The sequence below is a fragment of the Podarcis pityusensis genome (genome assembly GCF_964106645.2).
Source record: "Podarcis pityusensis genome assembly, chromosome: 10".
Lineage (NCBI taxonomy): Eukaryota > Metazoa > Chordata > Lepidosauria > Squamata > Lacertidae > Podarcis > Podarcis pityusensis.
In genome coordinates, this window is record NC_138035.1 from 8,219,428 (window position 1) to 8,232,740 (window position 13,313).

At 45.8% G+C, this 13,313-nt stretch overlaps 1 protein-coding gene across 2 annotated transcripts in view; it reads left to right on the plus strand.

Moving 5' to 3' along the window:
- Nucleotides 1-13,313, plus strand: part of CHCHD3 (coiled-coil-helix-coiled-coil-helix domain containing 3) — a 221,703-nt gene that overhangs the window by 74,301 nt on the left and 134,089 nt on the right. For both annotated transcript variants that reach the window (XM_081023256.1, XM_081023257.1), the window contains exon 4: nt 10,950-11,094. In XM_081023256.1, coding sequence (XP_080879382.1) covers nt 10,950-11,094 — 145 coding nt within the window. The remainder of the gene's footprint in view (nt 1-10,949; nt 11,095-13,313) is intronic.

Genomic DNA, 13,313 nt, shown 5'->3' on the forward strand with positions numbered 1-13,313 from the left:
GCTCTGTATATAGTTTTGTATCATAGTTGTAGTTATAGAATAAAAGGAAGATATTCTACAGAGCTGCTCTCCGAGTGGTTTATACTCTGCAAGACTCTGCAAAACTCTGCTGCGCAACGACTGTATTATTGAGACAGTGAATCCGGTGCTCTCAGCTCTGAGCTGTGAGTCCACAGCACTGTGACCGTTTCCTGTGAGAAGGAGGTCTCTGGCGGTGCTACCCAGCTCGCCTAGCCTAGTCGGGGTTGAGGTGCAAGAGTCCAGTTGGTGCACTGGCTCTAGGGCGATGCTGACAGAGCACGCAACCCCAGAGTCGGCCACGACTGGACCTAACGGTCAGGGGTACCTTTACCTTTAAGTATAGCTGAGTAAAAAAAGTAGGGTATAAAGCAGCCCCTCTGACTCTTCTTCTTTCTCATAGCTTTCTTAGAAAAGACCCACAACAGTTACTATGCAATATGCAGTAAGTCTATAAAATGCCTACAGGTATCCCTCCTACATAGCAGTGTCCGATTTTGCCCATTGATTCTATCTTCATTATTTATTTGCTCAAGAGCAAAGCTGACCGGCTTCCTTTCCTATATGTTCAAAGGCCTTAACGTTTCAACGCCATCCTTGAAGGAGCCACTCTTTTTGCTGGGGCAAAGAACCTTGTGTGCCATGTTTTTGTTGCCCTCCCACAAGAACACATTCAGATTGATTGCAGGACAAGCACAGCCTTTGCCTGCGTAAATCTTGTGGGAGTCATCTGGTGCAGATGCCAAGGGTCAAGGTGATGTGCTTTTATATTCAGCTGATTGCTCTGGGATTCTCATTCTCTTGTCCTGCACTGGAAGTTTATTTATTGGCACTGTGTCCATGACCCTTTGCATGATTGTTTGGTATGGGGGAAACATTTTGTTGAAATCTAGGTGTGGCTCTATATCTAACCAAGTTCCCCCCTGAATTGCTCCATGAATGTCGTGGTAACAACAAATGCAAGATAATAAGAGCCGTGGTGGATCAGATCAGTGGCTCATGTGTTCCAGGATCCTGCATCCCATACAGTGGTACCTCTGGATGTGAACAGGATCCGTTCTGGAGCCCCGTTCGCATCCAAAGCAGAACGCAACCCGTGTCTGCGCATGCACGGGTCGTGATTCGCCGCTTCTGTGCATGCACGTGACGCCATTTTGAGCATGCGCAAGCTGCGAAACCCGGAAGTAACACGACCCAGAAGTAATGGAACGTGTTGCTTCCGGGTCGCCGCGGAGCGCAACCCGAAAACGCTCAACCTGAAGCTACTTCAACCCGAGGTAGGACTGTAGTTGCCAAACTTCCCTTCCAATCTGTAGAACAGCTAGAATGGCAATGAAAATAACCAAGGGGCTAAGTGGCTAATTTGGGGGGAGGGGGCTTTTGAGTGTAGAATAAGGTGAGTAAGGGAGAGGGGACGTGACAGAGGAATATGACATTATGCATAGTAGATAAGAGCAGGTTCCCACTCCTTGAATACAAGAACCAAGGGGCACCCAAAGAAGCTGAATGTTGTGACGATTCAGTACAGACCAGAAAATAAACGACTTATTCACACAATACATACCGTAGTTAAACTGGGGGACTGGCTTCTACAAGATGCAGTGATCTGCTGTCCAGGGTTTCCCAAATGTGGGTCTCCAGCTGTTTTGGACTACAATTCCCATCATCCCCCTGTCCACTGGTACTGCTAGGTAGGATAGCTCAGTGGGCTCTTAATCTCAGGGTCGTAGGTTCAAGCCCCGTTGTGCTGGTCCCGGGGGGAAGGTTACCGTTGGCGTAGTCAAAGTCCGGTCCTGGGTTACTAGTCTGGAAACAGTTCACAAAGAGCAAGGCGGGGTCCGAAGCAGGAAGCCGGGTGGGGACGGGAACACTGGAAGGACAGGTCTGGGTCTGGGCAGGAGCAGGTATTCAACGACGTTGCTCCCACAACCTGGGACCGGGCTGACTGGCCTTTATCTTCTCTGAGGCCAGGGCCGGTCCCGGCCCCCAGGAGACCCGCCTCTCATGGCCTTAAGGCGAGCACTCCTCCTGGGAGAAACCAGTTCCCTCCGCCTCTCTGCCCTGAGCCTCTGCAGCTCCGGAGAGGCTGGGGAGTTACTGGACCCAGGGGGAGACTCTCCTTCCTCTGGCAGGGCCGGGAGAGGCGCACCTGTAGGCACTGTGCCCTCAATCACCTCCGGAGCTAGAGTGGATTCACCTGGTGCCTGCTCCTGAGGATCCGGCACAGGTGCAGGCGCTTCAGATCCAAGGCCCCGCCCCAGCTCAGCTGGCCCTGGAGGCGGGGACTCCTGTGCAGGCTGGGGTTCCTCCGGTTCAGCCTCTGAATCGGATTCCCCGGCCATCACACCCGTGCTGGGCAAAAATATTCCTGCATTACAGGGGGTTGAACTAGATGGCCCTTGTCCATTCCAGCATTAGGATTCTGTGATACTATATTGTAGCATAAGACTTTTGATGGTTGAATGCGGTATTTTATGTTTATGATGGCTAGGTCCCATTAATTTATTAAATCAGGTCTGTGTTGAACAAGCTGGATCAGTCTATATGTTGCAAATTTTCAAGCGTGATACTTTCCTGGTACATTTGTTGGTGCACAGCCACCAATAAAATATGTCATTTCCCATCTTTCGTAATTTCCCTTTGATTTGGTGTTTCATATTGAACTGCAGGAGCTGCTCGACTCGATTGCAGTGCAGAGAAAATCATTTTGATACTTTTTTTGTATATTTGAATAGTTCTTGAAATCATTAAACTCAAATGATAGGGCATGGTGTGCATCTGTGTGCTTGCATATAAATTTTAGGTCTCAGGTTTTCTTTTAACATTAAGGTAGTTAGTAGTGTTCATTGTTGGAGATTTAGCTGGTGTGTGTTTTCTTTCAGTTCTGGTGCATACTGAATGCCAATCAAATGTTCTGGGAGAGAAAACTACTATAAGTTGATGCACGCAAGTGTTTGAGATCTTAGGACAGCGCTGACTTGTGTTTGTTTCATTAAGCTCCTTCAAGCCAGGCAATTACATAATGCAAATAAGTCAGGTTGCATTCACAACGGTCCTGCTTTGCACTGAAACGGTGGTGAATCTAAAATGAGTTTGGGATATTTGTCCATAAACTTTGGTCAATAATACTTGGCTGGCTTCGTTGCAGTGGTGATGTCTGATGTCAGAAAAGGCACAAAAGTTCAAAGTTCACTTGAAATAGTTTTTGTTCTGAGAAAACTCCAAGGGGGGGAAAAAGGCTTCCTTATTATGAAGAGCCTGTCATGAAGTCCAGAATGAGTCTTATTTACTAAGATGGCTTTCTCATATCCTTGTCCCCATTTTAACATTAAAAAGCCTGGGCTTTTAACTTCCTATATTGTATGAAGTTGAAAGGCCCATGTCCCCATTTCTTGTCTCCTTTCATTTCATCTGGATAATTGTGCCTTTTATGCCTGTTTATATAATGGTCCTTTGCAGACGTAATGTCTATCCATGAGCTGCTTGACTTCAGCGTGATTAAGTGCTTCATCAGAATACCTCAACCAACCATGGTTGAGGCATGGCTCTCAACCGGGATTGTGTTAGCATCCAACCATTTTGGAATCCCCTACCTCAGGATAGGGACACGGGTGGCGCTGTGGGTTAAACCACAGAGCCTAGGACTTGCCAGTCAGAAGGTCGGCGGTTCGAATCCCCGCAGTGGGTGAGCTTCCGTTGCTCGGTCCCTGCTCCTGCCAACCTAGCAGTTCGAAAGCACGTCAAAGTGCAAGTAGATAAAAAGTACCGCTCCGGTGGGAAGGTAAACGGCATTTCCGTGCACTGCTCTGGTTTGCCACATGACCCGGAAGCTGTACGCCGGCTCCCTCAGCCAGTAAAGCGAGATGAGCGCCGCAACCCCAGAGTAGGCCACGACTGGACCTAATGGTCAGGGGTCCCTTTACCTTTACCTTACCTCAGGATATTTATTTGGCGCTTTACTGCTGACATTTTGTTCTTGACTAAATACCATTTTCCCGGTAGGTGTCTGGCGTGTCAGATCTTTGTAGTCATTTAGTTCTGACTTTTACCTGCTCCTTCATTATTAGCAGGTGGCAAGGAGGGAGTCGGGAGCAAGTCAAGAATAACTCACAAGGTGTCAGTGAAGTTAATTCTTTATTCAAAGAAACAAAACAGCTCAGGCTCAGTGATCTTGTCCCAGTGCAGTTCTGAGGACTGATTGTCCCCACCTTCCTATCATTCTCTAAGGCTCCTCCCTCGGTTCCTACCCCAGCAACCTGAGGCTCCTTCATCCTCTCTCTCTTCATTCTTCTTTGTGTTCTGGGAGACCAAGAGAAGGGGAGCTGGCCACAGCAGGAAGGGGAGACTCCCTGGCTTCTTCAGCAGCCTTCCTCCACTCTGCCTCTTGGCCCTTTCCTCACCAGCCTCTGCTTCTGCCTCTGATTCTAGACTGCTCTCTGTTACAAACTCTTCCTGCTCACTAAGCCCTGTTGCCTCTTCAGTTTCCAACACCACCGTCTCCCAGTCTGTCCCCTCTTCTCCCTCTGACCATTCATTGTCGTCCCACCACCAATCCCCTGGCTCTGTGCCTTCTTGCCCTGGGGGTTCCCTTGGGGGGTTTCCCAGCTGGTGCCTCCCACCACTCTTCTGCATCCAGCTAGTCCATGACAACAGGCTTATCTCATCTGCTGCTTTGCATTTTTATTTATATTTATTTTATTGATACTTGTTTTCGTATTGGTTTGAATTAGATCTGCATGGCTCGTATTGAGGGAGAAAAGCATGGCTTTAATGAATATGGTTTGCATGAACTGTGGTTAAGCGTTACATGTGATCAAGTGAAATCATGGTCAAGGTGTCTTCCACCTATTCAGCCTCTGCTTTAAAGGTAACAAGCAGCTGCCAGTTAGGTCTCCATGTATCTTCCTCCTTGGTGTTCACTCATAGCCGAGTAAGATTGTCTTCCATGAACATGGTCTTAACAGTGAGTCCACAAGTGACTGTGGAGGTCAGTTCTGGATCCACATGTCCTTCGACAGTGAGGACATAGTTTTCTGGGTGGGAGCTGATCATGGTGAGGGTTTGCCAAGCGTGCCTTCCTCTTAGCACGTTTCTCCCTTGCGTCCTGAGTTTGAGCATCTTCAAAGCCCATGACGCCTTTGATAAAGACTGTTCTCCAACTGGAGCGCTCACAGGCAAGGGTTTCCCAATTGTTGGTGTTTATACTACATTTTTTTAGATTTGCCTTGAGACAGTCTTTAAACCTCTTTTGTTGACCACCAGCATTACACTTTCCATTTTTAAGTTTGGAATAGAGTAGTTGCTTTGGAACTTTTCCTTTACCTCTCCATGCCATGGGTTGGATCCAGACCAGCTGTTCCATAAACAGAAGGACTCCTTTTTGTTTTTGGAAGTGAGTTGGACCCAGTGGAAGATTCCCTGTCCATGAACTGGATGCTTCTGCAGTGGGAAGGAAAGGCAGTCTTTGCTGATTCTCCATCTCTCCTGCAGCCCATAATTCCACCTCCCATACTATTCTGGAGGGTTCACCAACCTTCCAGTACAGATTGGAGGGGTGTTTTTTGGGGGGGGGGTTAAGGTGATGGGGAATTGGCAGAAATTGTTTTCTGTCTTCCATCCATGGGAGTATTAAGTTGGAAGAGTTTCACTTTGCTCCACTCTGGATACGATCCCATATATTTTGGCTCTTTAACAGAGTTAGTTCTAATGATTGTTAAATGGTACAGTGGTACCTCAGGTTAAGTACTTAATTCGTTCCGGAGGTCCGTACTTAACCTGAAACTGTTCTTAACCTGAAGCACCACTTTAGCTAATGGGGCCTCCTGCTGCCGCCGTGCCGCCGGACCACGATTTCTGTTCTCATCCTGAAGTAAAGTTATTAACCTGAAGCACTATTTCTGGGTTAGCAGAGTCGGTAACCTGAAGCGTATGTAACCTGAAGCGAATGTAACCCGAGGTACCACTGTATTATGAAGCGAGGAATGAGAACAATGACATTGCAAGAATGCAGAACAAGAAATTACTTGCGTCGCTCCAAAAGAGGCTGAGAGGTTTGCCTTCATCTAGGCTGTTCCAGGTGATATTTCTTGGTTTCTTTTCATGCCTTGTGGGAACATTTGCAATTGATAAAGCAAACTTGGTGTTCCTTAACTGTAGCGACCCCCCCCCCCGCCCAAATAATAATGCCATGAGACCCTTGTGGGAAAATAGTAATTGAAGTTTATGCTGAAAAAGAGGTGTGTTTTTTTTTAAAAAAAGTGGTATATCTTAATGAATGCTTCAGAGTTCTTTACACGAAAACAGCTAAGCACCTGACAACTGGCCCTAATTCTGAGAATTTCAGCAGTAAATGGTTAAGCGGGGGAAAGTTTCAGGAGGATGAGGGTGTTCTCTGTGAACCCCAAACAGGAGCTACCAGATTTCAGTTTCCTAACAGGCATTCTGCCATAAGAGACCTGAGGGTGACTACAGATGGTTACTGCACCCTCTCCTTGTAGACAACCAAGCCTGTCATAACACCCTGCAAATATTATGACACTTTGGAGTTCTCCCGTGTGTGTCAAACTTTCCATCAGTTTAGCCCTTTGTTGTAGAACCTACCCTGAATGATGATCACAAATTAGTTACTGCACCAAATTTAACACTCATAAAACAGTGAAGAAAAGCTGTTTCTTTTAAACTCCTCTGTTTCCCTAAACTCAGATTTGTGTATGTTGATTTGGCCTTCCTGTTTTCCGCATCATTGATTGTGCGATAGATTCGATTTGGTTGGAATAATTTGGAGGATCTTGGGAAATCACTTGATGGAATTTGGTCCGTGTCTACATAATCTAGCTTTCTGCTCGAGTAATTGAAGACGTTGCTTAATAAACTTGATAAAAACTCCCATTTGGTTCACATTCCAGAGGGTTGTATCTGGAGCACAAAGGCAATTCAAATCGTTATTGTCTGCTTTCACCACCCCCAACCTCTAACCATTTCCTTGGGGAAGAATATAAAGCTCTGTAATGGAGTGTGTGTGTGTGTGTGTACCTTTCACAAAGTGACCCTAGACATGATGATTTGTTCTCAGAAGCTCCCTCGGTAATGCACAAAAGTGGCAAGAACTCCGAAACCTCATCTCTGCTGCAATTTCCAAAGCCCGTTTGAAGAGCCGTATTTGATATTCTGTCACCAGCGGCAAACTTTCAGATGTTGACTTTGTGCTCAGCATGGGAACACATATGAAGCAGGTGTATTTTATTAGCTACATTATTTAATACATATTTTAGTCTCCATATAAAAATGTGCAGCGTTAGAACGGCAGGTATTTCATTAATGATTTCATTAGCTTTGGCGGCTTTAGAGGTTGCCCGCTCGGAACGTCGGAATTCCCCACGACAGACAGACAGACTCGGATCAAGTTTTCTTCTTGCATCATGCGGTCCAAAGAACACTGCCAACACGGTCAAGATCCCAAAGCGTAATGCAAAATACAGGCTTAAAATCCTCATCGGTCTCTAGGGTGGTGTCACAAGCCGGCGTCACTTGCAGAAGAACTTGGGTCTTTTGAGCCCAGGAAGAACTTGAGCAGGAAAAGAAGAAACATTTTAGCCCATCCTGGAAGCAACAAAACCTTCCAGCATAGTTTTATTAATATGTTGTTGTTGTTGTTTAGTCGTTTAGTCGTGTCCGACTCTTCGTGACCCCATGGACCAGAGCACGCCAGGCACTCCTGTCTTCCACTGCCTCCCGCAGTTTGGTGAAACTCATGCTGGTAGCTTCGAGAACACTGTCCAACCATCTCGTCCTCTGTCATCCCCTTCTCCTTGTGCCCTCAATCTTTCCCAACCTCAGGGTCTTTTCCAGGGAGACTTCTCTTCTCATGAGGTGGCCAAAGTATTGGAGCCTCAGCTTCAGGATCTGTCCTTCCAGTGAGCACTCAGGGCTGATTTCCTTCAGAATGGAGAGGTTTGATCTTCTTGCAGTCCATGGGACTCTCAAGAGTCTCCTCCAGCACCATAATTCAAAAGCATCAATTCTTCGGCGATCAGTCTTCTTGATGGTCCAGCTCTCACTTCCATACATCAGTACTGGGAAAACCATGGCTTTAACTATACGGACCTTTGTTGGCAAGGTGATGTCTCTGCTTTTTAAGATTATATTTATTAATATAACTACACCATAATGGTGTCAAATGCCATTGGTGTTGTAATTTAAATGTATTTTCTCATAACCGAGTTGATACTGTTTTTTATTGATTTTTAAACCCACAAATTATTCCAACCCACCTCCACAATCTCTATCCCTAGATCAGAGTTCTATTGCTGTTTTCACAGAGTTGCACCCTCCAATTGTTAACACAAATTATTTGATATAGTATAGAGAAAAGGTTTTTTTTAAAAAATATATCCATTTGTATGTAAAATCAAATTTCCGAAGGATCTTAAAGGTCTTGTGGCATGTGCGTTAATTTCAGAATTTGATGTGAAATATATTTGAGGAACATACAGTGGTACCTCGGGTTACATACGCTTCAGGTTACATATGCTTCAGGTTACAGACTCCACTACCCCAGAAATAGTACCTCGGGTTAAGAACCTTGCTTCAGGATGAGAACAGAAATCGTGCTCCGGCAGCGTGGTGGCAGCGGGAGGCCCCATTAGCTAAAGTGGTGCTTCAGGTTAAGAACAGTTTCAGGTTGGGAGAAAGAATTGTTGCAAATTACTAATCACAAGCAGGAGATTAAGAACTGTGTGGAAATGAATTACTGATCAAAGAGAGGACTGGTGGAAACATCGGGAATGGAAAGAAACCTTTGTGATGCAGTTACAAATGGAGATTCATTAAGACAGGCCTGCCCACAGGAGGACGAGGGGGAGGAGGACCATCGTTATCGGAATGTGAATTTGACCTGGCAGGGCCCCCTGAGATACAGATTGACAGGCCTGTGGAAATCAACGGACAGACTGTGGGAATGTTTTTTACGGAGGTGTGGAAATGGCGTCTGTCCTTTATGTGATATGGCTCTTGGAGAGTGTAAAATCCACACAGGATATGTTTGTTTTCAACCTGCTTGTGAAGATTATCAGAGATCCCAAAGAAAGGAATATATGATAACAACAAGAAGATGAGGAAAATAACAAAGAGACTATCTGGACAGAACTGTGTAATTAAAGCAGCAGCAAGAGTGATGTTTGGATCCCTTTCGGAGCTCGAAGTATGGGTACTCCCAACAAAATTTTAAAAATTTGGCTGTATAATTTGGAATTAATGTGATTTGGTATTAATGTGATTTGATTGGCCTGTTAATAAAAATTATTTTTTTTGAAAAAGAACAGTTTCAGGTTAAGAACAGACCTCCAGAACGAATTAAGTACTTAACCCGAGGTACCACTGTAAAGCCAATTTTCACCCCCCATTCCATCCCCCCATTATTTGTTCAGCTGATATAGGTGAACCAACACAGGCGTTGAAGGCAGCACCCCCACTCATGAGCTGTTACTGGGCTGGGGTCCTCTAAAATGTATGCTTCCGACAGGCTTTTAGTATGTTGCTAGTGACCTCCTGCTTGTAATTCAGGGATCTGTTGACCCAAGCTGTTAGGTCATCTTAGTTTTTTCTTCCACTCCAGTTCTCAATAATCTCTTACCCGTTCTGCTTCTCTAGTCTACAGTATGGCTCTTTGGGTGGGTACCTTCACCCATGTGCAGTTCTCCCTCTCTGGGGAAGCTCCTGATAGTGAACAGTTAACAACTTTACGTGGGGCTGCCCTTGAGACTGACCCAGAAACTCCAGCGGGTGCAGAATGCCACAGCGAGGCTCCTTAAGGAGTCCTCGCCGCGGGATCACATTCACCCAGTGCTATACCAGCTGTACTGGGTCCCGGTGGAGTACAGGATCAGGTTTAAGGTGCTGGTTTTAACCTTTAAAGCCCTATATGGCTTAGGACCCTCGTACCTATGGAACCGCCTCTCCTGGTATGTCCCACGGAGGACCTTACGATCTTCAGACAAAAACATCTTGGAGGTCCCAGGCCACATGGAGCTTAGGCTGGCCTCAACCAGAGCCAGGGCTTTTTCGGCTGTGGCCCTGATCTGGTGGAACGTTTTGTCACAAGAGACTAGGGCCCTGCGGGACTTGACATCTTTCTGCAGGGCCTGCAAGACAGAGCTGTTCCACCAGACCTTTGGCCAAGGCACAGCCTGACCCCCTCCTTTGGTAATCCTCACAGAACTCTAGCCCAATGGTTGCCATTAATTTGATTTGAACTGATTTTATAATGAATTGATTTTAGAATGCTGTATTATTTTATTGTTGTTAGCTGTTCTGAGCCCAGCTCTGGATGGGGAAGGCGGGATATAAATAAAAAATTATTATTGTTGTTGTTATTATTATTATTAAGTCCTTTTAGTGGCAACAAATAGATGGTGAAGGATAAACAACTTTACTTTAAACAAGAATGGCTTGGAATAAGGATAACTCTCTGCCCGGGTTATACTCCATGTGCAGATGAAAAGATATAAATAATGTATTTAATCTTTCTGGGAAATGGGATTTTTACAGTCATAATGATTTTATATCTGGGTGTAGCACTGATAAGTTGAAACTGTGTTGGTTGCGATACGTACTTCAAGCTTTATGCATGTTGTAAAATTTGGCATTCACGTTTATATGCTCCTTGTGCTTTTTAAAAACCAGTAATTATGTCTCCCTGCCAGAGCTGCTGGATACCTTGTGGTATTATCAATGGGCACAAACTGTGGGAAATGCTTCCTTGTGCCTCACTGCACTGCTTCTGTTGACGTGAAATGATAGTAGAAATGGGATATCTGCAGGATATCTGTGGAACAGGTCCAAGAAATGTGCGTTGTATTGCTTTGACCCAAGCAGGTGTTAAGTTTTGAGTACACAGTTCAGTTCCGTGCCTTTCTTTCTTTACTCTCTTGTAGACTGAAGCAGAATCAAATGCATGTACGAGATGAAATCAGCAAAGTTCTTGAGCGAGAGCGGGCTGCCTCAAACGAGCACTTGTCCAGAGCCATCCTGAGAGAGAGAGCAGCCACCGAAGATGAGCGCCTCAAGGCACAGCTGCTGGTAAGTGTAGAGTCGTCATCTTCCCCCCAATTATCAAGCCGTGAGAAGGCGCTGCCGAAGAACCAGTTCGAGGGAGGCTGGAATCCATCTAGGTGCTGAGTGGTAGGTAGTGACAGGGAAACAGTATTTTGGTATATGATGATGAGATAATTGGAGAGGTTGTCATGCTTACAGTAGCTGAGTGCTCTCATGAAGATGCGAAGTCACAAATCTGGCATTAGGTGCTTCCTCTTTGCAGATGTGGTTGGTAAGATTCTCCATGGAACTATTTTCTAAAAGGACTAAAAAAAATCAAAATTTTGAAAGGCTTCTTCCACTGAACAAATGGAATCGTTTCAGATTACCGTATTTTTCGCCCTATAGGACGCACTTTTCCCCCTCCAAAAATGAAGGGGAAATGTGTGTGCGTCCTATGGGGTGAATGCAGGCTTCGCGCAGCTCTCCGCAAGGCGCGGGAGCCCGGTGCTGGGCTCCCACGGCTTGCGGAGAGTTGCCTGCATGCTGAAGCTCAGTTGCCTGCATGCTGAGCTCAGCGTGCCCAGGCTTAGAGCTTCGCGCAGCTCTCCGCAAGCCGTGGGAGCCCGGCGCCGGGCTCCCGCGGCTTGCGGAGAGTTGCCTGTTCTGGGGGCTGGGGTCGGGGGAAGCTCGGGCTTCCCCCGCCCTAGCCCCGCGCCTGGGGGGGAAAAGAATTTTTTTTTCTTTATTTGCCCCCCCCAAAAAAAACTAGGTGCGCCTTATGGGACGGTGCGTCCTATAGGGCGAAAAATACGGTAAATGTACTTTTCAAGATCTTTGCTTCAGCTTTAATGGCTTTGATCCTATGATAAATAATGTAAGGAAGTTCATGAAAGGGTCTATTTCTATCCTTTCCTCGCCTCTGCACCCCACTCCACCATTTTCTGGTGGGTTCCTCTGATGCAGACCATGGGTAGGCAAACTAAGGCCCGGGGACCGGATCCGGCCCAGTCGCCTTCTCAATCCGGCCCGCGGACCGTCCGGGAACCATCCTGTTTTTACATGAGTAGAATGTGTGCTTTTATTTAAAATGCATCTCTGGGTTATTTGTGGGGCATAGGAATTTGTTATTCCCCCCCAAATATAGTCCAGCTACCCCCCCAAGGTCTGAGGGACAGTGGACCGACCCCCTGCTGAAAAAGTTTGCTGACCCCTGTTCTAGAGGGGGTTTCAGGGAGCTGAGGTTGGCTTCAGGAAAGTGAAGGGGACCACAAACATCCCACCTGTGACCTTCCTTAAATTCACCTCAGGATCTATGCCACTGTGTGGCTAAAAGATGCCCCAGTGGTCTCCTTGTGCAGGAAGCCCTGATTGTTTTCCTCACCCCAAACCAAGCTTTAAAAATATACCTTCCCCCCTTGTGTTCCTCTTGTGCTGCAGATTTTTCAATGTCAGAATATAATTTATCAAGGGGAAAAATATATATGCACGCAAGGCTCTTTACTTTGGCCTTCAAGTTCTTTTATGTATTAAAAACCAACAATAATAATCTTCCATGGACCTGAGCTTATGAAATAGAAGGCAAACTTTCAGCCTTTTAAAGCTGCTCATAAGGAGGCATTGGAAATTGGATGAAGCGCTCCAAGTAAATTGAGTTGCTTGAAGCAGACCTTTCATGGCAATGAGGTGTTCACAGGACCATTATTTTGCTTCAGAAGACTCCACAGGTCATTTTAGTGACCAGCCTTTTAAGTCTACAACAATTCTGCATCCAGAACGCCACATGAAGTGTTCTGTGTTGCAAAAACTGCTTGGGGACCAGCTGAATTCATTCATCTTGGAATAATTTTCAATGTGGTGACAACGCCACAAATATCTTATTGACATCCCATCAGTGGAGCCGTAAGGAGTGTCAAGGTGAGCTGTGGAGAACACGGAGTTAAATAAATAAATAAATCTATAGATTTATTTATGGTGTCCAAAGGCAGTTATATTTCCCTTTCCTTATAACGACCTGGCATTTGCTGCTAACATATTTGCTTTACTGCTTGGACTGAAATGAGCTGTCATTTAAAACCTTGCAATTTGGAAAGCAGGTCTGTTTGGGTTGCCAGCGACATTAAAGTCTCATTTCCTATTGAAGAGCCAAAGAAATGTAGTTCTGTGCACTTGGAGCTGACAATTGTTTGGAAGAATGGTCCATAGTGTTGAAACATTTGTGCACTGTCTTTTGCATTTTATCCTGGGCTCAAGCTTCTGATTCA